This window comes from Micromys minutus (assembly GCF_963924665.1).
Source record: "Micromys minutus genome assembly, chromosome: 25".
NCBI classification, from domain to species: Eukaryota; Metazoa; Chordata; class Mammalia; order Rodentia; family Muridae; genus Micromys; species Micromys minutus.
This window is the reverse complement of record NC_137960.1, coordinates 2,815,127-2,837,461: the sequence shown is the minus strand read 5'-3', so window position 1 is coordinate 2,837,461 and position 22,335 is coordinate 2,815,127. Positions and strand designations below refer to the sequence as shown.

The window sequence follows — 22,335 nt, the reverse complement described above, 5'->3', positions numbered from 1 at the left end:
AAATCATAATCTTTTTGGAAATGCAGAACTTACACAAATTCAGGTGCTGTGCCCTTATCAACATCACAATGGACTCACAAACAGAAAATGAATGTCCTTCTCTCGGCAAGAAACACAGACAGCTTAAAGAAACCAGGAGGTAGGCTGGTTAAGGGAGGAGAATGTTTTAGGCTAACCTGGGCTTCAAGAAACCCTGCCTCCAAAAAATCAAAAGCCGGGCATGGTGGTGCATGTCCATAATCTCAAAACTCAGGTGGCAGAGACAGGAGGATTGCTGAAAGTTAAGGATCAAATTGGCCTACGTAGTAAGTGTCAAGTCAGCTAGACATGCAGTAAGGCCCTCGACTGAGCAAATAAATCAAAAGATGGCAGAAGTAGTTTCCTTTGGGAACAAATTTACTGAGCGACAAGTAACCATCCACACAGGGAGGAGAAAGGTGGGGTGTGGCTAATAAATAACCGACATCCAGATTCTTCAAATGGCTCAAAGAGGGGCCTGGTTTTCCAATAGGTGAGTTCAGGGTCATAGGTGAGAGGGTAGGGCGTGAAATGTGGAGTCCAAGGCTTCTGCATCGGGATCCCAAAGGATGGTAATGGAAGCTCAAGTCCAGTCAGTTCAAGAATCAGTGATGTTCAAAGATGAATAAAATTCACCTAGAGGCACCCTAGCACCCTGTAGTTCTGGAACAGGCTAATCTACTTCCTCGATGGTGGGGCCTGTGGCAGCCCTGCCGGGTGTATACCCTGGCGCACAGGTGGGCCCGGTGCACCCGCTCTGGTACAGTTTTGTGATGATAGGGTTACACATATTTTCCAGTTCTTTTCTTTTATGATCAAACTCATCTTTCTCACCCAGCTGGTTGGCCTCCAGCCAGGAAAGGACCTCATTGCATTTATCCAGTATTTTCTTCTTGTCAGCCTCGCTGATCTTGTCCTTCAGACCCTCATCGCCCACGGCGCTCTTCATGTTGAAGGCGTACGATTCTAAGGCGTTTTTGGCGGCGATCTTCTCCCGCTGCACCTCGTCCTCGGCCTTGTAGCGCTCGGCCTCCTGCACCATGCGCTCGATCTCCTCCTTGCTCAGGCGGCCCTTGTCGTTGGTGATGGTGATCTTGTTGGCCTTGCCGGTGCTCTTGTCCATGGCTGTGACATTGAGAATCCCGTTGGCATCAATGTCAAAGGTCACCTCAATCTGTGGGACACCCCTAGGTGCAGGAGGTATTCCAGTCAGGTCGAAGCGCCCCAGCAGGTTGTTGTCACGCGTCATGGCCCTCTCGCCTTCGTACACCTGGATCAGCACCCCGGGCTGGTTGTCCGAGTAGGTGGTGAAGATCTGCGTCTGCTTGGTGGGGATGGTGGAGTTGCGCTTGATAAGAACAGTCATCACGCCCCCAGCTGTCTCCAATCCCAGAGACAGGGGAGCTACATCCAACAAAAGCAAATCCTGTACCTTTTCAGATTTGTCGCCCATTAAAATAGCTGCCTGGACTGCAGCTCCGTAGGCTACCGCCTCATCGGGATTGATACTCTTGTTGAGATCCCGTCCATTAAAGTAGTCCTGAAGCAGCTTTTGCACCTTTGGGATGCGGGTAGAGCCCCCTACTAGAACAATGTCATGGATTTTAGCCTTGTCCATCTTGGCGTCCCGAAGAGACTTTTCCACGGGCTCAAGTGTGCCTCTAAATAGGTCTGCACACAGCTCTTCAAACCGCGCCCGCGTGATGGACGTGTAGAAGTCGATGCCCTCGAACAGAGAGTCGATCTCCAGATTGGCCTGGGTGCTGGACGACAGCGTCCTCTTGGCCCTCTCGCACGCAGTGCGCAGCCGCCTCACCGCGCGCTTGTTCTGGCTGATGTCCTTCTTGTGCTTCCTCTTGAACTCCTCCACGAAGTGGCTCACCAGCCGGTTGTCGAAGTCCTCCCCGCCCAGGTGCGTGTCGCCCGCCGTGGCCTTCACCTCGAAGATGCCGTCGTCGATGGTCAGGATGGACACGTCGAACGTGCCGCCCCCCAGGTCGAAGATGAGCACGTGCCGCTCTCCGTGACTTCCTTTATCCAAGCCGTAGGCGATGGCAGCAGCTGTGGGCTCGTTGATTATTCGCAGCACATTGAGTCCTGCGATGACACCTGCATCTTTGGTGGCCTGCCGTTGGGAGTCGTTGAAATAGGCTGGCACCGTGATCACAGCGTTGGTGACATTGTGGCCCAGAAAAGCCTCTGCAGTCTCCTTCATCTTCGTCAGCACCATGGACGAGATCTCCTCCGGGTAGAAAGCTTTCTTCTCTCCTTTATAGGACACCAGCACCTTGGGCTTGCCCGCCTCATTGATCACTTGAAATGGCCAAAGCTTCATGTCTGACTGTACAACAGGATCGTTAAACTTCCTGCCGATGAGCCGCTTCGCGTCGAACACGGTGTTCTGCGGGTTCAGCGCCACCTGGTTCTTGGCGGCGTCCCCAATGAGCCGCTCGGTGTCAGTGAAGGCCACGTAGCTGGGGGTCGTGCGGTTGCCCTGGTCGTTGGCGATGATCTCCACCTTGCCGTGCTGGAACACGCCCACGCACGAGTAGGTGGTGCCCAGGTCGATGCCTATGGCCAATCCTTTATTAGCAGCCATGCTTTTCCGAGGCCTATGGAGAAAGGAGACTTAAAATCATATTTGCCGTAGTGTTTGGTTTTGTTTTTTAAATAAAACTTAAGCTATTTATTGATCAGCCTTCTTCAAGATTTGTCTTTAACATTTCATTCTGTGTATGCATATGTTTGTATGTGTGTTCATGAATGCAGGGACCTGTGGAGGTCAGAGGTATGGGATGTCCTTGGAGCTGGAGTTGCACTTGGGAACTACACAACATGGGTGGGTTCCAGGAACTAAATCCAGGATTCTTATGAGAACAGATGTCCTCTTAATGGCTGAACCCTTAATAGCCCTCTAAGAGTTTCTTTTTTTTTTAATCTTTAAAAAATATTTTGTGTTCAAATGTTTTGTCTACATATATGTATGTGCCCTAGGAGGTCAGGAGAGGGTGTTGGATCCCCTAGGACTGGAGTTACAGACAGTTGTAAGCCACCATATGAATTCCTACACAGAGAGCTTATGTTTTTGTGGCTGCTGTTTTGGTGTTTGATGTGTAAGGCATGTCTGTGCATGAACACGTGGATTCAAGCAGTCACCCCTGGGTGTCATTCACCTGCCAATCACCTTGTTGAAATAGGGCTTCTCAACTAGCCTGAAACCCTGGTCAGTTAGGGTACACTGGCTTGCCAGTGAGCCCGGCGACCCATCAGACTGTGATCATGGCTGCATCCACATTCCATTTATTGCTCTGCTATGTGGGTTTTGGGAATTGAACTCAGGTCTGCATGCTTACACAGCAAACACTTTACCCACTCCATAGCCTCTTGGAAGGTTGCTTTGGGTTGCCTTTTTTTTTTTTTTTAATAGACAGAGTCTCTGCAGGACAGTAGACTGGCCGGAACTCACTGTATCACAGGCCAGCTTCAGAAGCGTTGCCATTCTCCTCTCTTAGCCTTCCAAATGTCAAGGTCACAGGCATGAGTCACAATACCAGGCTGTTTTTCTTAACAACAACTGTCTGAGCTGTCTTCTACAACCCTACAATTCCAGGCTTTCTCTTCTAAGAAACAGGGAACCAACTAGGGAAAGGTGCTACAAAGTCTCAACTTCAGAGGTGTCTGGTGCTAGTTTATACACTTTGAGTTTGCATCTCTGAAAAATAACAAACACGGTCAAATTTTCTCTCTGCTCATTTTTCCTTGTCTTTATTCTTTTGGATTGGTTCTGGGTTTTGTCCCTTTTCTGCTGGGGCAGAAGCTAGGGCTTTAGGGACTCTAGGCAAGAGTTGTACCACTGAGATAATATTACCCCAGTTTGGGGATGCTTTGACTGAACTCTTGTCTCAGAACACAGATCCTGAGACCCTCTGACAGCCCCCGAGTCTCCCAAATGTCTGCTTGAGGACCACCTCTGGCTTCTGCAGTGTTTCTTCTCTACCAGATGTCCAACATTAAGACAGGCTGATCAAACATCACAGGAGCATGTCTATTTTGATACTTTCAAAACAAAACAATGTTCATTTGATGTATCTCCTACCCTTTCCTTACATGGTCTCAGCATAGACACCAGGTTGCTTCCACTTGGTGGCTATTGTGAAGGATGCTGCTGTTAGCATACGTTCACACACATCCAGACCTGGTTTCCATGGAAAAGCATTTCATGGACCACACAGGACAGTGTTCTCAGTTACTCGGGTAGAAGGAAAGTGGAGCTATATCCTCCATTTTGTGCAGGGCCTGAATCAACTCCCCTGTTCCTATGACGATGTTTTACTGTGGGACCACCTGTCTTCCTCTCTCCTAAGACTGACCCCTTAAGACTTATGAGGAGGTCTAAGAGATTAAGTGCTTCCTTCTCTTCCGGAGAACCTGAGCTCAGTTCCCACACCTTCAGTGGCAGCTCCAGGGGATGAGACAGCCTCTTTCAGTCTCTGGAGGCACTTCACAGCACGACACAAAGCACACATGTACACATATACACAGACCTTTTCCTAAGAAGACAGGCACTAGTCTTTCTTCGGTGAAGCTGCTTTCCTTAGCAGCCTGTGGTGGAGTAATTTGGTTCGCTCTGAGGATGGCTGGTAGGACCCACCCCCCACCCCCTCAGACACACACGACAAACCTGGGAGGGGGGGGGAAGGATGGTGGGGTCACTATGGAGCTCAGGGAACTCCATTCCAGATGGTTGGGACTAGAGGCTTGGGCCACCAGGTGGCTCCAGCTAACTTTTCTAATTTTTCTGAGTAGGGCTCAACAGTCAGTTTTCCTATTTTTAAGACAAAGTCCCCTCGCCGTCCCTCCTCCCCCCACGCCCCAGCCATCTTCTCTGGAAATCCAGAGTACTAGGATCACAGGCACCCAACTCTACACCAAGTTTCTAGCAGTTGTCTCTTGACTGTAACTCCTGTCTTCAGGTGTCATTACCATATTCAAAGAGGTTTTTGTCTGTCCCCAGTTTGAGCTCAGACTAATATCAGCCACTTGTGTCCCTCAAGCGCCCAGCCCATTTTTTCTTGGTTGCCAACCCCCAACCCCAGAATTAAAACTGGAGTTTGTGTGTGGAGAGCCACAAACATAGTAATCCCAACACTCTGACGCTAAGGCCAAAGGATGGTGGCTTCCACTAGACCATGGCTGTAAATCAAACAAACCTAAGAAAATTCAACTGGAACACAAGCCTTCTGCCCCATTCTGATCAGAGCCTTCCTGGCTCACCTGGAATCTCTACGCCTTCGATCCAGTTTGGAAAACTTGAAGTCGCTGAGCCCCTACAAGTGGGGAGCTCCCAGAACATCCAAACTGAGCAGCCGGGGTCCCCCCACCCCCCACCCCACCCCTCCCGGCAACTTTGAGACTGTTCTGGGACAGATCCTCTGATTCCTAAATTAGTCCATGAGGTCAGAGGCAGCACTGCCATTGTAACGCGACTGGACGGAGATCACGTCACCGGACACGCCCCCAGGCACCTCCCTGGGTCTCCCAAGCCTAGGAGGGGAAGTTACAGTCCTTAACTCGACCCCCCATAATCAGAACTGTGCCAGTAAACGAACCCCCACAAATAACGACCAACTGTCCACAACGCAGAGCTAGCAGTGACCTTTCCTGCCCATTCCACACAGGCCTCAGTAATGTGTCGCCATGGCAACAGTGTCACCACCAGCGACAACACATCCCGTCACCCTCCCCTCAGGAATCCTTCCTCTCCAGTGAAACCCTGAACTGTCTGGAGAGTTCTGGACAGAGGCGGAACCCTCTACCGCGATTACTCCAGGGAGGCGGGGACGCTCCACCAGACCCGAAACTGCTGGAAGATTCCCGGCCCAGGGCCTCCTCCCGCTCGCTGATTGGTCCAGGAGAGTGGGCGGGGCCAGACGAGGCTCCTTAAAGGCGCAGGGCGGCGCGCTGGGCACCAGACGCTGTCAGCTAATCAGACTGAAACAGTCTCTGGCTCCACTGCGAAGAAGAAAAGACCAGAGAAGCCGAGCTAGCGGCGCATTCCGGACCTTCGGCCAGGACCAGCCTTTTCCCCAGAGCATCCCCGCCAAGGAGCGCAGCCTTCCAGGAGCACAGCCCGGCGCCATGGCCAAGAACACCGCGATCGGCATCGACCTGGGCACCACCTACTCGTGCGTGGGCGTGTTCCAGCACGGCAAGGTGGAGATCATCGCCAACGACCAGGGCAACCGCACGACCCCCAGCTACGTGGCCTTCACCGACACCGAGCGGCTCATCGGGGACGCCGCCAAGAACCAGGTGGCGCTGAACCCGCAGAACACCGTGTTCGACGCGAAGCGGCTCATCGGCCGCAAGTTCGGCGACGCCGTGGTGCAGTCGGACATGAAGCACTGGCCCTTCCAGGTGGTGAGCGAGGGCGACAAGCCTAAGGTGCAGGTGAACTACAAGGGCGAGAAGCGGTCGTTCTACCCGGAGGAGATCTCGTCCATGGTGCTGACGAAGATGAAGGAGATCGCCGAGGCGTACCTGGGCCACCCGGTGACCAACGCGGTGATCACGGTGCCCGCCTACTTCAACGACTCCCAGCGGCAGGCCACCAAGGACGCGGGCGTGATCGCGGGTCTGAACGTGCTGCGGATCATCAACGAGCCCACGGCGGCCGCCATCGCCTACGGGCTGGACCGGTCGGGCAAGGGCGAGCGCAACGTGCTCATCTTCGACCTGGGGGGCGGCACGTTCGACGTGTCCATCCTGACCATCGACGACGGCATCTTCGAGGTGAAGGCCACGGCGGGCGACACGCACCTGGGCGGGGAGGACTTCGACAACCGGCTGGTGAGCCACTTCGTGGAGGAGTTCAAGAGGAAGCACAAGAAGGACATCAGCCAGAACAAGCGCGCGGTGAGGCGGCTGCGCACGGCGTGCGAGAGGGCCAAGAGGACGCTGTCGTCCAGCACCCAGGCCAGCCTGGAGATCGACTCTCTGTTCGAGGGCATCGACTTCTACACGTCCATCACGCGGGCGCGCTTCGAGGAGCTGTGCTCCGACCTGTTCCGCGGCACGCTGGAGCCCGTGGAGAAGGCCCTGCGCGACGCCAAGCTGGACAAGGCGCAGATCCACGACCTGGTGCTGGTGGGCGGCTCGACGCGCATCCCCAAGGTGCAGAAGCTGCTGCAGGACTTCTTCAACGGGCGCGACCTGAACAAGAGCATCAACCCGGACGAGGCGGTGGCCTACGGGGCGGCGGTGCAGGCGGCCATCCTGATGGGGGACAAGTCGGAGAACGTGCAGGACCTGCTGCTGCTGGACGTGGCGCCTCTGTCGCTGGGCCTGGAGACTGCGGGCGGCGTGATGACGGCGCTCATCAAGCGCAACTCCACCATCCCCACCAAGCAGACGCAGACCTTCACCACCTACTCGGACAACCAGCCCGGGGTGCTGATCCAGGTGTACGAGGGCGAGAGGGCCATGACGCGTGACAACAACCTGCTGGGGCGCTTCGAGCTGAGCGGCATCCCGCCGGCTCCCAGGGGCGTGCCCCAGATCGAGGTGACCTTCGACATCGACGCCAACGGCATCCTGAACGTCACGGCCACGGACAAGAGCACCGGCAAGGCCAACAAGATCACCATCACCAACGACAAGGGCCGCCTGAGCAAGGAGGAGATCGAGCGCATGGTGCAGGAGGCCGAGCGCTACAAGGCGGAGGACGAGGTGCAGCGGGAGCGCGTGGCGGCCAAGAACGCGCTCGAGTCCTACGCCTTCAACATGAAGAGCGCCGTGGAGGACGAGGGTCTCAAGGGCAAGATCAGCGAGGCCGACAGGAAGAAGGTGCTGGACAAGTGCCACGAGGTCATCTCCTGGCTGGATTCCAACACGCTGGCCGAGAAGGAGGAGTTCGTGCACAAGCGGGAGGAGCTGGAGCGGGTGTGCAGCCCCATCATCAGCGGGCTGTACCAGGGTGCGGGCGCTCCCGGGGCTGGGGGCTTCGGCGCCCAGGCGCCCAAGGGAGGCTCTGGGTCGGGGCCCACCATCGAGGAGGTGGACTAGAGGCCCTTCCTAGCTCTCGGTGTGTTGGCAAGAGACAGACAGGTTACCTTGAGGGCTTGAGGTTATTGTCAAGTTTAGTCCTTCACTGCTTAGTTGGGTCTGGAACGGAGTCCTAGCGTTAAGGAAACTGTCTTCCATTTAGCTTATGGAGTTACACATGTGCTTGATTTTCATTCCCTGTCACTTAGCACTGGAAATGTACCTTTGTAAATACATTTTCCTGCCTTGAGTAAAATACTGCCCTCCGGTGTTCTTTGTTCAGCTGGGCAGTCAGAGCTCTATCAAAATAGGCAGAGCTATGTCAGGAAAACTTCACAGACTGCCTGGGTTTTTGCTTGGACACTCCCTGGGGCACACTGGAGGCATGCTAAAGTCAGGTCCTCCAGAGGCTGCGGGTGGATGACTGACGGCTGAGACCCTGTTGCTTCTCCGTGTGTTCATAATCTTGCATTGCAGTTGAACTCTTGAACTTGTTTCCCAGTTGGTGAACTCGGAGGTGAGTTTACACCATCTAGTTTGTTCATGTTTTTTACATAACCATCCTGAACTCAGGTCAATTTTTATGGCTATTTGAAAATAAACTTTGAAATAACTTGCCTGGTCTTGTGCCTGTTGTGTTTTGAGGTCGGGAGTTGCTCTGTATGCCATCTCTCTTGCAGATTCCAAGATGCTTGACTGACTTTCTATCCTAAGGCGGGGCCTGGAGCGCACAGTGACAAGCATTATGATCTGCCTGTGTGAGACAAAGCAATCAGGGCAAACAAAAACCAGTCAGGGGCTGAGGTCCAGCTCAGTGCAAAGGGTCCGGGAGAAATCTCATGAAGTGGGGGAGAGGCTTGAGCCTGCAGGTCCAGACAGTCAGGCCCCCTGGCAGGGCCGCAGGGGTACAGGTGATATAAAAATAAGGTTCAGAGGAGTTGGTGGGACACCCACCTAGTGTACACACTAGTGTACTCACTATTATAGTGAAAGGAGATGGGGAGCTGAGAAAACAGTAAAGGAGGCTGTGGATGATCTTTACAAAGTGGGAACTGACGGCCCAGGTTAGCGGTATTACCCTACTTTCCATCTTTACTGCCCTTATGTATATGGGGTGTGCACAAGCCAAGGCCACACATGCTGGGATCTGGGGACCACTGTGTAATGCATGCACATGCTAGGGCACACACAGGTCAGAGGATCTCTTATGGGGCGTGCCCTTGCCAGGTCACACATTCAGGGGCTAGAGGACCACTGGGGGTTGGCATACACATGCTGGGACATACATGCAGGGGACCACCATGTGGGGTGTGCACAGCCCAAGGCACACACTCGGGGCAGAGGACCTCTGTAACGTAAGTTCTCTTCTTACCCTCTGGGTTGGTCCTGGGCATGAAACAAATCTGAAGGCTTGGCAGCAAGCACCTTTACCTACTAAAGCATGCCACTGGCTTCATGGTCTACTTGTGATGGTTTGAGGTTGAGGCTAAACCTGTCAGACCTCATGAGCTCATGAGATTATATGCAAGAATTCTCTTTAAATTTTTAACCTGCTTAAAACAAGGCCTCCTGTAGGACAGGCTGGTTTAGAAGTCAATATGTAGTCCAGTCTGGGCTTGAATTTGCGAGTCAGTGACTCAAGCCTCCTGAGTGTTGAATTATAGGCATAGATTACTGTGCCTTGCCTACCTTATACATTTTATTTGGTTGGCTGTTTGTTTTGTTTTGTTTTGCTTTCTATGTGATTATGGGGTTTGAGGCCAGTTCTACCACTGGTTCCAGCAGTTTTATTTCATTTAATTTACTGTGCTGGAAATCGAACTTGGATCATGCAGATGCTAAGCAACTGTTTTGTTGATATGCATCCTAAGCCCAGGTTCCTGGTTTTTGCTTTTTGAAATGGGTTCTCTCACCATCCCAGGCTGGGCCACCTCACGGCCCCTCCTCTGAATTGTTAGGGACTGGAGATGTAGCCATGAGTTGAGAGCCTTCTGTTCGCTAACCAACCAGGCTCCATGGTGAAGGCTGCATGTTCACCAACCAGTTCTGGGCTCAGTCATGAGCACCAGGCGGGTACGAATGGAACTGTTGGGTTAATGCTTTAGTTATTTCTGGAAGGAGTTATTTCTGGAACAGAAATCATTTTTTTAAAAGTGTGTGTGTGTGTCAGAGAGAGAGAGAGAGAGAGGGAGGGAGGGAGGGAGGGAGTTTGGTACATGTACATAGGTACATATACAGGTCAGAGAATAACTTTGGGAGTCAGTTTTCTTCCACTGAGGGCTCTGGAGTATGGAGCTCAGGAAGTTAGGCTGTGTGCAAATACTTTTACCTACTGAGACACCTTGGGGCCATGTTCCAAGCTTTTCTTGCCTATGTTATAAGTATTCCAATAACACTCCTCTTAAGGGTGTCACCTGACAATATAGTGAGCGCCTCAGTATCAGAAGGACCACAGAGTTCCAGTGGTTTAACAGAGCAGAGACTGTATCGGGGCCTTTCGCACGTTGCTTTTTTAATCCTTATTGTGTGGATAGTTTTATGGCAACTTGACACATCTTAGAGCCATCTGAAAAGAGGAAACCTCATCTGAGTTCCTCCGTGGGATCTCCTGTAAAGCATTTTCTTAATTAGATTGATGGGAGGACCATTGCGGATGATACTATCCCCGGCTGGCTGGTGCTGCTGGGTTCTATAAGAAAGCAGGCTGAGCAAGCCATTAACAGCATCCTCCATGGCCTTTGCATCAGCTTCTGCCTCCAGGTTTCTACCCGAGTGCCTGTCCTGACTTCCTTCAAAGATGGACTACAATGTGGAAGTGTAAGCCGTAAGCCGAATGAATCCTCTCCTCTCAACTTGTTTTTGTTCATGGTGTTTATTAGAGCAGGACACTCTAGCAGGACAGCTGCAATCTCCACACATCTGCATTCTCCCTGATAGTCAGTTAGTGAGCTAGGTGTGGGTCAGGTGGGAGGAGCAGCTACCCAGAAGCTTGGCTGTTTTCCCACGTCCTGCAGCCCAATTTGTTTATCTCAGTATCATGAAAGTCACAAAATTTTCCATGGTTTCCATCTGATGCATCAGAGCTGGGTGTAGTACGAGCCTGAACTTGCATTGGTTGTGGGGAGTCTGGGCTGTACAGATACACCCCCTTCAAAGATGACAGGGGGAGGAGGGGACGGGGAGGAGGAGGAAGCTTCAGGAGTATCAGAAAGATGACACAAACTTGTAATCCCAGCACTTGCAGGGCTAAGGCAGGAGGATTGCTGGGAGTTTAAGGCTCACATGGTTTGCAGATTAAGACCTTGTCTAGCAACCAAACAAGCAAAAAAAAACAAAAAACAAAAAAACAAAAAACAAAACCAGAAGCAAATTTAAACATCGAAGGAAGGGTCTGGAAGAGATGGTTCAGCACTGGCTGCTGTCCCATAGAACCCAAGTTCCATTCCCAGCACCCAAATGCTGGTTCACAACCATCTTGCCTCTGCAGGCACCAGGCACTCCACTCGGGCTGTGCAAAGACACACATGTAAAGCACTCATACACACAAAATGAAAACTTTAAAGAAATTTAAAAAACAGTAAAGTCTAGCGGCTGGGGGGTGACACATGCCTGTAAGCCCAGCACTTGGGAGGCAGAGGCTGAGTTCAAGGACAGGTTGGTTAACAAAGCAAGTTTCAGGACAGCTAGGGCTACACAGAGAAAACCCTGTCTTGAAAAATCACCAGAGAGAGTGTGTGTGTGGGGGGAGACACACGCTAAAACTCCCTCCCTAAAACACAGCAAGGGGAAAGGGAGTTGGGGGGCATGGCCCACCCTTTCCTGCCTCTCTTTCTGTCAGACTTCTGCATCTTTGCTTTTGTGCTGGCTTTGCCCTGGAGGAATTGTTTGGCCTTGAAGGAACTGCCCTGTCATTATTCTCAGAAACACTGCTTAACAAACTATTCCCCTGGCTCTCTCCCCTCCCCTCCTCTCTGCTCTGGAACAGCAAGTTTAGTCAGGCTCTGAATTTGATAACCCAAGATCCTAAGCTCTGTGCACCAGCCATGCCTTGGTTACAGGGTCTCCCACCCCACCAGCCATCCCATGGTTACAGGGTCTCCCACCCCACCAGCCATGCCATGGTTACAGGACCTGCATTTCCCAGTTTCTGGCAGACAGGAGAAGATGCTCCCTCAGAGAGGAGCTTAGGGGCGGGGCCCTGAGAGAGTGGGGCAGGAGGGAATTCCTGGGTGGTCACTTAATCTGTCTAGATTTAAGGCTTCCAGAGCCCTGACCTTCACTGTGCTGCCCTTCTGTGAGTCTATACTGTCAGTGAGTGGAGAGGCTCTCTGGGCTGAGGATGGAAGATCTGTGCTCTGGCCTTTCAGCTACTGCCTTCTCCCTCACCCTCATCTTTCATGGGGCGCTAAGAAAAAGTGGGAAGTTATGTGGGTCCCAGATAGGCTGGTGGTAGCTTACCCAGCATTATGAAGCTCTTGTGCGGTGTGAGCCATACGTGTGTGCTTTGGTTGTACAGGTCGGAGACCATGGCTTGTCAGGGTTTGTTGTTGACTAAGTTGATTTGTGTCTGCCATTCTTCTTGGAAAAGCCCACAGCCCTGCCTCTCAGGTGTCTCTCTCAAGGTTTGCATGCAAAATCTATGTTGAAAAATGTCTTTTAACAAACCCCAAATCAGCCGGGCGCTGTTGGCACACTCTGGAGACTGAGGCAGATGGAAGGATCTGTGATTCAAGGTCAGCCTCGCCTACAGTTCCAGGACAGCCAGGTCAGTTCTACGCAGAGAAACCCTGTCTCAGAAAACCAAAATAAATAAGTGGATAAATGAATGGTCTTTAACTCAGGGCTGGAGAGATGACAGGTCCCTGTGAGCCCTTTCTACTCTTCCAGAGGATTTGTGCTTGGATCCGAGGCCCCATGGTTGGAACTCACAACCGTCTGCCATTCCGGTTCCGTGCATTCAAAGCCCCTTTCCAGCCTCTGTGAGCACTGCACTGTGTACACGTTTACACTATTAAAAATAAATCTTAAAAAAAGCCTCCAGTTTGCATGATAAATACTAAGGTGTCTTCCGTCACTGTTTTGTGCTGCAAAGAGCCTGAAACCGAAGCCATCCTCCTGTCACAACAGAGGGAGCCAAGGTCTGCTGCTTTGGTTTGGTTTTGGAGCAGAGTCTTACTATGTAGCCCTGGCTGGCCTGGAACTGGCTATAGAGGCCAGGCTGCTTCAAACTTGCAGCAATCCCTCTGTTGCTACCTTTCAAGGACTGGGTTACAGACACAAGCTGCCACCCTGGCTGTTCCACCATTTCTGTGTTAATATCAAAGTAACTCCAAAGGCCTGGGAAAGGCTCCCAGCTTTGAGAGCACCTCACCAAGGGTGAGCAAGCAGCCACTGAATGTGTGGGACCAGCAATGAAAGAAGGGGAAACCACAGAGCACATACTTGTCTGAGTTTGGGGGTGTTTATTCCTGAGACCGGTCTTATGTATTCCAGGCTGTCTACAATTTCATTGTGCAGCCAAGGATAACCTTAGACCTCTGATCCTCCTGCCTCTACCCCTCTAATGGTATTGCAGATGTGTGGTACCAGACCTGGTTCCTATTATGCCATGGAATTAACCCTGAGTTAATTCCATACTAGGCAGGCAGGACACCAGATTTGCTGTTTGAGGCAGGCCAGGTTGGTCAGGTCTCAGCATCTCCCATTCCAGAATTACAGGAGTCATCACGTCGGTCTCAAGTAGACATCCTTAGTTCTATTTAGAGATGATCATACAGAGACTTAGGAAGTTTAGCCACACATGTACTTCATTGTTAAAAAGTGAAAACAAAACAACCCACCCTTGACCAAGAGGTAGATTCCAGACACAAACACAGGTCTTCCACCAACCAAGAGTTTTTCCAAGTCATTGGAAATCTCCAGAGTTCTCCGGTCAGCCAAGCCTTTGGAATTTGCTTAAGAATGTCTGTCTCAGCATGGTACAGTGTTTATTCCGGTTAAACCTGCATTTGAAGAGCTAAGGCAGCAGAACCAATGTGAGTTCCAGGCAGCTTGAACTATAAGTCTCTCTCTCTCTCTCTCTCTCTCTCTCTCTCTCTCTCTCTCTCTCTCTCTCTCACACACACACACACACACACACACACACACACACAACAACAACAACAACAACAACAACAACAACAACAACCACAACAACAACAACAACCCACCACCAACCACCCAGAAAGGAGTTCACAATGCCTTTCCTTTTGGTTTTCCCTGGGTAGGCTTAGAATTATGTCATCATTTAAAAACAAGAGGGCTGAGGAGAAAACAGGGCTCTTTAGAGAAGCAGTGTAAGGCAGAGGGGAAAAGATGCTGGAGCCTCTGGCTGAGGAAGAATCTCTCTCAAGTGTTTTTGGCGTCCTCTCCTGTCCTTGAAGCTCCCTGCCCCTTAAAAATCCTTCTTAGTCTTCCCAGCTCCAGAATCCTGAACTCTGCTGCCTCCAAATATGGAACTCAATAAAAACCTAATTCCATGTGTGTGAGTGTGTGTCTGTGGGAGTGTCTGTGTGTGTGCTTCTCTGTGTGTGAGTGTCTGTGTGAGTGTCTGTGTGTGTGAGTGTGTCAGGTGCAGGGAATTAAATCCAGGGTGTCTTGGATGCTAAGCATGTTTTCTACCAATGAGCAACACCCTCAGTAGCTCAGGGTTTTTCAGAGCATCTAGCCTTCCAGCAATTAAACCTACCACTATGCTTCTGCTCAGAGGTACCCAGGCTAAGAGGACAGACAAAATTTCAAATATCTTCTTGTGGAGAAATGACACAGGCTTGTCTCCGTTCATCCTAGCCCTTGTGTGGCCCAACAAATGGATCACGTTGAGTTCAAGGCCAGCTTCCAGGCACCGAGTCCCAGATATCCTTTGCTATAGAATGAGACCCTGACTCAAACTTTCTTTTAGAGAGTGCTCTAAGTATTGCTGACTCACAGGGTAAGAATAAACCCAAGACTATTAGCGGCCACAGGTGGTGGTGAACAGGTCTCTAAGGGAAGGGAGTCTGCAAGTCTCTGGAAATGACTAGGTAGCCAGCTAACATGGGCTCCCGGGGGAATCCCCAGCCAGGGTGCACAGAGTAATGGAAAAATTCTTGATGTTTAACCAGTTTGACTAGATCAGGATGGTGATTCATTAGAACTGAATTCATTATGTCTAACTATGGAACAAGCTGCTGCTGGCCAACCTTTCCCACACAAACAGAGGATCTACAGAGCAGCATCTTCCAAACATTGGCTGAGATCAGCAAACTACAGCACAAACAACCAAGTGCCCTCGGGTTCCCAGAAGAGATATTTTGATATGGACTTATGTGAGTGAGTGTGTGTGTCTGTGTGTGTGTGTGTGTGTGTGTGTGTGACTTATAGTTCAAGCTGCCTTAGCTCTTCAAATGCACACACACACACACACACACACACACACACACACACACGAGAGAGAGAGAGAGAGAGAGAGAGAGAGAGAGAGAGAGAGACTGCATCCTCAAATTAACAAATTTACACTCAGGGACCTTATAGTACCTGTGTGAGTCTGGAATTCCAGCACCTGTGTGTCAAGGCTAGAGGAGCAAGAGTTTAAGGCTAGCCTGGCCTACATGAGACCCTATTTCGAAAAAAAGAATAGAAAAGAAAAGAAAGAAAGAAAGCTTAGAAGTAAAAAGAAAAGATGTAGGGGTGACAATTAGTAGTCCCTCCCTGCCATGGATTGTTACCTCAGAATAAAGACACTAATGCACTCTTTTTTTCTTTTTTCTTTTTTTTAAGACAGGCTCTAATGTAGCTCAGGCTGGCCTCAAACTCTTCTCCTGGCTGCCCCTCCAAAGCATGTGGGGCACCATACCCAGTAACTTCATACTGTGGTTTTAAGGCCTCTAACTAAGGGGTCTTTACCTCCTCCTTCCTCAGGAGGAGGAAGAAGGGGCAAGGAAGAAGAGACACCACTGACAGCTAGATGTATTTATAATTAAAAGGGGGGTAGATGAGGCACAGAAAACTGATGTCAGCGGGGGTCTGAGGGGCTGGAGAGATGGCTCAGCCGTTAAGAGCACAGACTGCTCTTCCAGAGATCCTGAGTTCAATTCCCAGCAACCACATGTGTAATTACAACCACCATTGTAATGGGTTGCAATGTCCTCTTCTGGTGTGTCTGAGTGAGAGATAGTGTACTCACACACATTAAATGAATATTTTTTAAAAGAAAAGTGATATTTAGAACAAAAAGCTAATGATGTAAATTACTAGGCAGGTCCCAACACTTCTGCTTAGGGTCTCACAGTCAAACGGCTGAGACGCTCTCAGCTGACAGGACACACCATCTCTCCATCTAAAAGAGGCAAACAGGGCCAGCAGGCACAGACAGAAGAACCAAGAACTAAGTTAACCCTGAACTTGCTACAGCAGAGCACCGAGCAGTGCCTGGCAAGAAGCTATGGATCCTCAACATCGCTTTTATTTAATCCTTTGAGACGGGTCTCCCTCTGTAACCTAGGCTGCCCTTGGACGCGCGGCAGTCCTGCCCCACCCTCCACGGAAAGTTTTTTCTTTCTAAGGCCAAGCTGCAGCCTGAGGCAAAGGGAGCGGCCTCGGCCTGGCACGGTCCATTAAGCCCGGCCCTCCCCGTCCCGGACACGTTCCTTTTTGGGTCACAGGTCCTCCTAACGTGAGAACCGAGTGTGTGTACACGCTGATTTTCGGGCGCTGTACTGCATACTTGTACGTTAACCATGAGAAAAAGACCTGAAAGTAAATGAGCTACAGTCAAGACCTCCTCTCTTTCCCTAATTAAACCTAAATTGGGGAGGGGGAAGAACACGGACAGGCCAGCCTTCCAAAGGCGCCCCCCTCGCGCTGTCACTCTCAGCCAGTGCCCAATCACAGACGTTTGAGCCAACCGTTATCCCGCCTCTTTTGACAAACTTTCTAAGCCCGCCGTCCTGTAGGAAGGATTTGTACACCTTAAATGCCCTCCCTGATCTGAATCCACCTCGTCTCTCACCGCACAGTACCATTGGGAGCTGACCATTAGAGACTTCACCCTCAGAGACCGCTACGTTGCGTAGCCATAGCAACAGTGTCACGGGCGGAACTCGCACTTCCCGTCACCCTCCCCTCAGGAATCCGTCCTCTCCAGTGAAACCCTGAACTGTCTGGAGAGTTCTGGACAGAGGCGGAACCCTCTACCGCGATTACTCCAGGGAGGCGGAGACGCTCCACCAGACCCGAAACTGCTGGAAGATTCCCGGCCCAGGGCCTCCTCCCGCTCGCTGATTGGTCCAGGAGAGTGGGCGGGGCCAGACGAGGCTCCTTAAAGGCGCAGGGCGGCGCGCTGGGCACCAGACGCTGTCAGCTAATCAGACTGAAACAGTCTCTGGCTCCACTGCGAAGAAGAAAAGACCAGAGAAGCCGAGCTAGCGGCGCATTCCGGACCTTCGGCCAGGACCAGCCTTTTCCCCAGAGCATCCCCGCCAAGGAGCGCAGCCTTCCAGGAGCACAGCCCGGCGCCATGGCCAAGAACACCGCGATCGGCATCGACCTGGGCACCACCTACTCGTGCGTGGGCGTGTTCCAGCACGGCAAGGTGGAGATCATCGCCAACGACCAGGGCAACCGCACGACCCCCAGCTACGTGGCCTTCACCGACACCGAGCGGCTCATCGGGGACGCCGCCAAGAACCAGGTGGCGCTGAACCCGCAGAACACCGTGTTCGACGCGAAGCGGCTCATCGGCCGCAAGTTCGGCGACGCCGTGGTGCAGTCGGACATGAAGCACTGGCCCTTCCAGGTGGTGAGCGAGGGCGACAAGCCTAAGGTGCAGGTGAACTACAAGGGCGAGAAGCGGTCGTTCTACCCGGAGGAGATCTCGTCCATGGTGCTGACGAAGATGAAGGAGATCGCCGAGGCGTACCTGGGCCACCCGGTGACCAACGCGGTGATCACGGTGCCCGCCTACTTCAACGACTCCCAGCGGCAGGCCACCAAGGACGCGGGCGTGATCGCGGGTCTGAACGTGCTGCGGATCATCAACGAGCCCACGGCGGCCGCCATCGCCTACGGGCTGGACCGGTCGGGCAAGGGCGAGCGCAACGTGCTCATCTTCGACCTGGGGGGCGGCACGTTCGACGTGTCCATCCTGACCATCGACGACGGCATCTTCGAGGTGAAGGCCACGGCGGGCGACACGCACCTGGGCGGGGAGGACTTCGACAACCGGCTGGTGAGCCACTTCGTGGAGGAGTTCAAGAGGAAGCACAAGAAGGACATCAGCCAGAACAAGCGCGCGGTGAGGCGGCTGCGCACGGCGTGCGAGAGGGCCAAGAGGACGCTGTCGTCCAGCACCCAGGCCAGCCTGGAGATCGACTCTCTGTTCGAGGGCATCGACTTCTACACGTCCATCACGCGGGCGCGCTTCGAGGAGCTGTGCTCCGACCTGTTCCGCGGCACGCTGGAGCCCGTGGAGAAGGCCCTGCGCGACGCCAAGCTGGACAAGGCGCAGATCCACGACCTGGTGCTGGTGGGCGGCTCGACGCGCATCCCCAAGGTGCAGAAGCTGCTGCAGGACTTCTTCAACGGGCGCGACCTGAACAAGAGCATCAACCCGGACGAGGCGGTGGCCTACGGGGCGGCGGTGCAGGCGGCCATCCTGATGGGGGACAAGTCGGAGAACGTGCAGGACCTGCTGCTGCTGGACGTGGCGCCTCTGTCGCTGGGCCTGGAGACTGCGGGCGGCGTGATGACGGCGCTCATCAAGCGCAACTCCACCATCCCCACCAAGCAGACGCAGACCTTCACCACCTACTCGGACAACCAGCCCGGGGTGCTGATCCAGGTGTACGAGGGCGAGAGGGCCATGACGCGTGACAACAACCTGCTGGGGCGCTTCGAGCTGAGCGGCATCCCGCCGGCTCCCAGGGGCGTGCCCCAGATCGAGGTGACCTTCGACATCGACGCCAACGGCATCCTGAACGTCACGGCCACGGACAAGAGCACCGGCAAGGCCAACAAGATCACCATCACCAACGACAAGGGCCGCCTGAGCAAGGAGGAGATCGAGCGCATGGTGCAGGAGGCCGAGCGCTACAAGGCGGAGGATGAGGTGCAGCGGGAGCGCGTGGCGGCCAAGAACGCGCTCGAGTCCTACGCCTTCAACATGAAGAGCGCCGTGGAGGACGAGGGTCTCAAGGGCAAGATCAGCGAGGCCGACAGGAAGAAGGTGCTGGACAAGTGCCGGGAGGTCATCTCCTGGCTGGACTCCAACACGCTGGCCGAGAAGGAGGAGTTCGTGCACAAGCGGGAGGAGCTGGAGCGGGTGTGCAGCCCCATCATCAGCGGGCTGTACCAGGGTGCGGGCGCTCCCGGGGCTGGGGGCTTCGGCGCCCAGGCACCCAAGGGAGGGTCTGGGTCGGGGCCCACCATCGAGGAGGTGGATTAGAGGCTCTTCCTGGCTCTCGGGGTTTTGGCTAGAGACAGACTTGTGACACTTGGTGGCTGCTGATTCGCGAATATTATCAAGTTTAACCTCTGTCTGGAGTTCAGTTTAACATTGCTGCCTTTCATAAGGTAATTGGATGACTATTAAATTTTGTATGCTCGTTTTTTAATATTCAATTTAGCATTACCAGCTGCTCGGTGCATTTTACTAGAAGATTTTATTCTAATAGCTAATAATGGTTAAAGTCTAAGGAGTTTGGGAATTTTGTATCAGTGCCCAGTGGCCTGGGAAGACATAGTCTTGATTCCCAGGTCCCTTTCAGGGACGAAATGTTTTTCAGAAAGGTATTGCACTGTGTAGGACATAACTTTACTCCTTTGTTCTTAAAACTTCAGTTTCTGCTTTCCATGTTCTCGTTTGTGCTGTAACCAGCATGTTCCTTGCATATAATGTAAGTAGTGTATAAAGAATGGTGTTTCCTTCCTGCAGACGAGTCTGCACTGCCACCTTGTGTGCATTTTTTTCTTTGCATCTCTACAAACTTAAAAAAAAATTATCCCTTAAGTATTCAAATAAAATGTTACAAGTATGTTTTGTCTGTTTTATGTTGGGAGGGATAATGGATTCTGGGTTTTTGTGGGTTTCTTAGTTTTGTGATGACCAAAAAGGGGGTTTGGGTATTTCTGTTAGAAGTGTGAATTTCAGTTCCCTTATGCAGAAAATACAAGTGTCCACTTTGAGGGTGGAGCTCATTTGTGGGAAAGTAGGGTGTACTTTGGGATCAGTGGAAGAGGGGCTCATGAGGTTATAACCACTGAGCTCTCTCTCTTACCCCTCCAGTGGCTGAATCCAGAACTGTTTCCCAACTTATGGGTGGAGACCCCTGTTGGAGCCAGATGCCCCTTTCATGAGTGTAGCCTACGACATTGAAATTGCAGGGGTTGTTGCTTGGTTGGTTGAGGTTTTGTTTTGTTTCTGTGTTTAGAGTTTTTCAGTGTAGCCCTGGCTGTAGATAGACCAGGCTGGCCTCTTAGAAATTTGCCTTCCTCTGCCTCCCAGGGGCTGGGATAAAAGGCCTGAGCCACTACTGAGTGGGTAAAATTAGTTAAGAAGCAACAACACAACTTATTCTTCAGGGTTGGGGGGTCACCACAGCATGAGGAACTTGGGGATGACAACAGGAGGAAGTTGGAGAACCACTGCTCTGGAGGGTTGAGCTTGTTTTCAGAGGCAGCATCTCCCTATGTAGTCCTGGCTGGCCTGCCCCTCTGACCCATATCCAGTCCCAGACTTTTTGAGACCTCTCACCGGGTGGTCCGGTTTGTGCTTATACTTTCTCTAGCTCAGCCTGGCCTTGAACCTGCATTTCCAGATCACACTCACCCCTGACCCAGTAGTTGAAAGTGTACACTTGCGGCCAGCCACCATGTCTGGGTATCTTTTTCATTCTCTTGTGCGGGAGAGAAGGGGTTTTGTTTGTGTGTGTGTGTGTGTGTGAGAGAGAGAGAGAGAGAGAGAGAGGGGCAGAGACAGAGACAGACAGACAGACAGAGGAGACAGTCTTTTTGTGTAGCCCAAGCTGGGCTGGAAGTGGTTGTTTAAACTAGGCTACTCTCTTTAGACCCATGCATCTGCCTCTCTGATTGTGGGATTAAGGCACGTGCTACCGCATCCCCACTTTCCCTATCCCTCTCTCTAAGCAGGTGGCCTGCTGGTATAGTGGACCATTTGCCACGTCCAAGGCTTAAATAAGCAGGGGGTAGAGCTGCTTTCATCTCAAGCCTTTTATCCATGGCTCTTCATTTTAGTGGGGTGATGCCATCCTCTGAGAGCTCAGGGCTGGAGGTCAACAGAGATTGCTTAGCATGCATGAGACCCTCAGTTCAACTTCCAGCTCCATGGAGAATTAGTTGGGTAAGGTGTAAACCACATGTAATTCTAACATGTCCAAACAGAAACTGTAAGGCCATCCTGGGGTAATGAAGTCTTCAGTGAACGTTTAATAGAGACCAGGGCAATTATGCTGGCGAATTCCTTGTTAAAGAAGTGGTTAGTTCGTAAGCCATTTAAAACGGTTAGAGTCATTTCTTGGCCTGTACTTGCACTCTGTTTGGACCTGAAGAGTCTCTTCCTATGGTTCTCCAGGGGGAACTTGAGCCTCTAGGAGCTGAGAAACTTATCAAATACATATTTACTATAGGATTCTTTTTTTTAAAGGATTTGTTTATTTTATGTATATGAGTACACTGTAGCTGTCTTCAGACACACTAGAAGAGGGCATCAGATCTCATTACAGATGGTTGTGAGCCACCATGTGGTTGCTGGGAATTGAACTCAAGACCTCTGGAAGAGCAGTCACTGCTCTTAACCGCTGACTCATCTCTCCAGACCCATACTATTGGATTCTTAGATTTTTTAAAATGTTATGTTCTGAGGCACTGTCTCACTGTGTAGCTCTGGCTGGACTCGAACTCAGAGATCTACCTGCCCCTGATCTGGGTGCTGGGATTAAAGTCCAGTCCGCATCACCGCTTCCCTGCTAAAATGTATTTTAGAATGAATTCAGAGCAGCCTACAGTGGCTCACACATGTAACCCCAGCATTTAGGAAAAGGAAGTAGCATTGTGAGCTGTTGCAGTACAGAACTGCTATCTCAAAAAATGACAGGCACCGGTGCAATGGTCGGGAGCTCTTTACTGATCTTCCTGAGGACCTGGGTTCAGTTCCCAGCACCTACCACCAGGTGGCTTACAACTTGCTGTAATACACATAGACACAAATAAAATCAATTTAAAAATATTTCTTAAAAGTTG

At 51.7% G+C, this 22,335-nt stretch overlaps 3 protein-coding genes across 3 annotated transcripts; 2 read left to right on the top strand and 1 right to left on the bottom strand.

Annotated features, from left to right (window-relative positions):
- Window positions 1–374: 374 nt before the first annotated feature.
- Window positions 375–5,397, bottom strand: LOC308436596 (heat shock 70 kDa protein 1-like). The gene is made up of 2 exons (XM_080937569.1): window positions 5,293–5,397; window positions 375–2,630 (listed from the first exon to the last, which is right to left on the bottom strand). Exon 2 carries the CDS (start codon window positions 2,615–2,617, stop codon window positions 692–694), a length of 1,926 nt encoding a protein of 641 aa, XP_080793695.1. The 5' UTR covers window positions 2,618–2,630; window positions 5,293–5,397; the 3' UTR covers window positions 375–691.
- A 610-nt stretch (window positions 5,398–6,007) lies between these two features.
- Window positions 6,008–8,613, top strand: LOC308437297 (heat shock 70 kDa protein 1A-like). The gene has a single exon (XM_080938391.1). It carries the CDS (start codon window positions 6,157–6,159, stop codon window positions 8,080–8,082), a length of 1,926 nt encoding a protein of 641 aa, XP_080794517.1. The 5' UTR covers window positions 6,008–6,156; the 3' UTR covers window positions 8,083–8,613.
- An 8,834-nt stretch (window positions 8,614–17,447) lies between these two features.
- Window positions 17,448–20,070, top strand: LOC308437298 (heat shock 70 kDa protein 1A). Its single transcript, XM_080938392.1, has one exon. It carries the CDS (start codon window positions 17,597–17,599, stop codon window positions 19,520–19,522), a length of 1,926 nt encoding a protein of 641 aa, XP_080794518.1. The 5' UTR covers window positions 17,448–17,596; the 3' UTR covers window positions 19,523–20,070.
- Window positions 20,071–22,335: the final 2,265 nt, after the last annotated feature.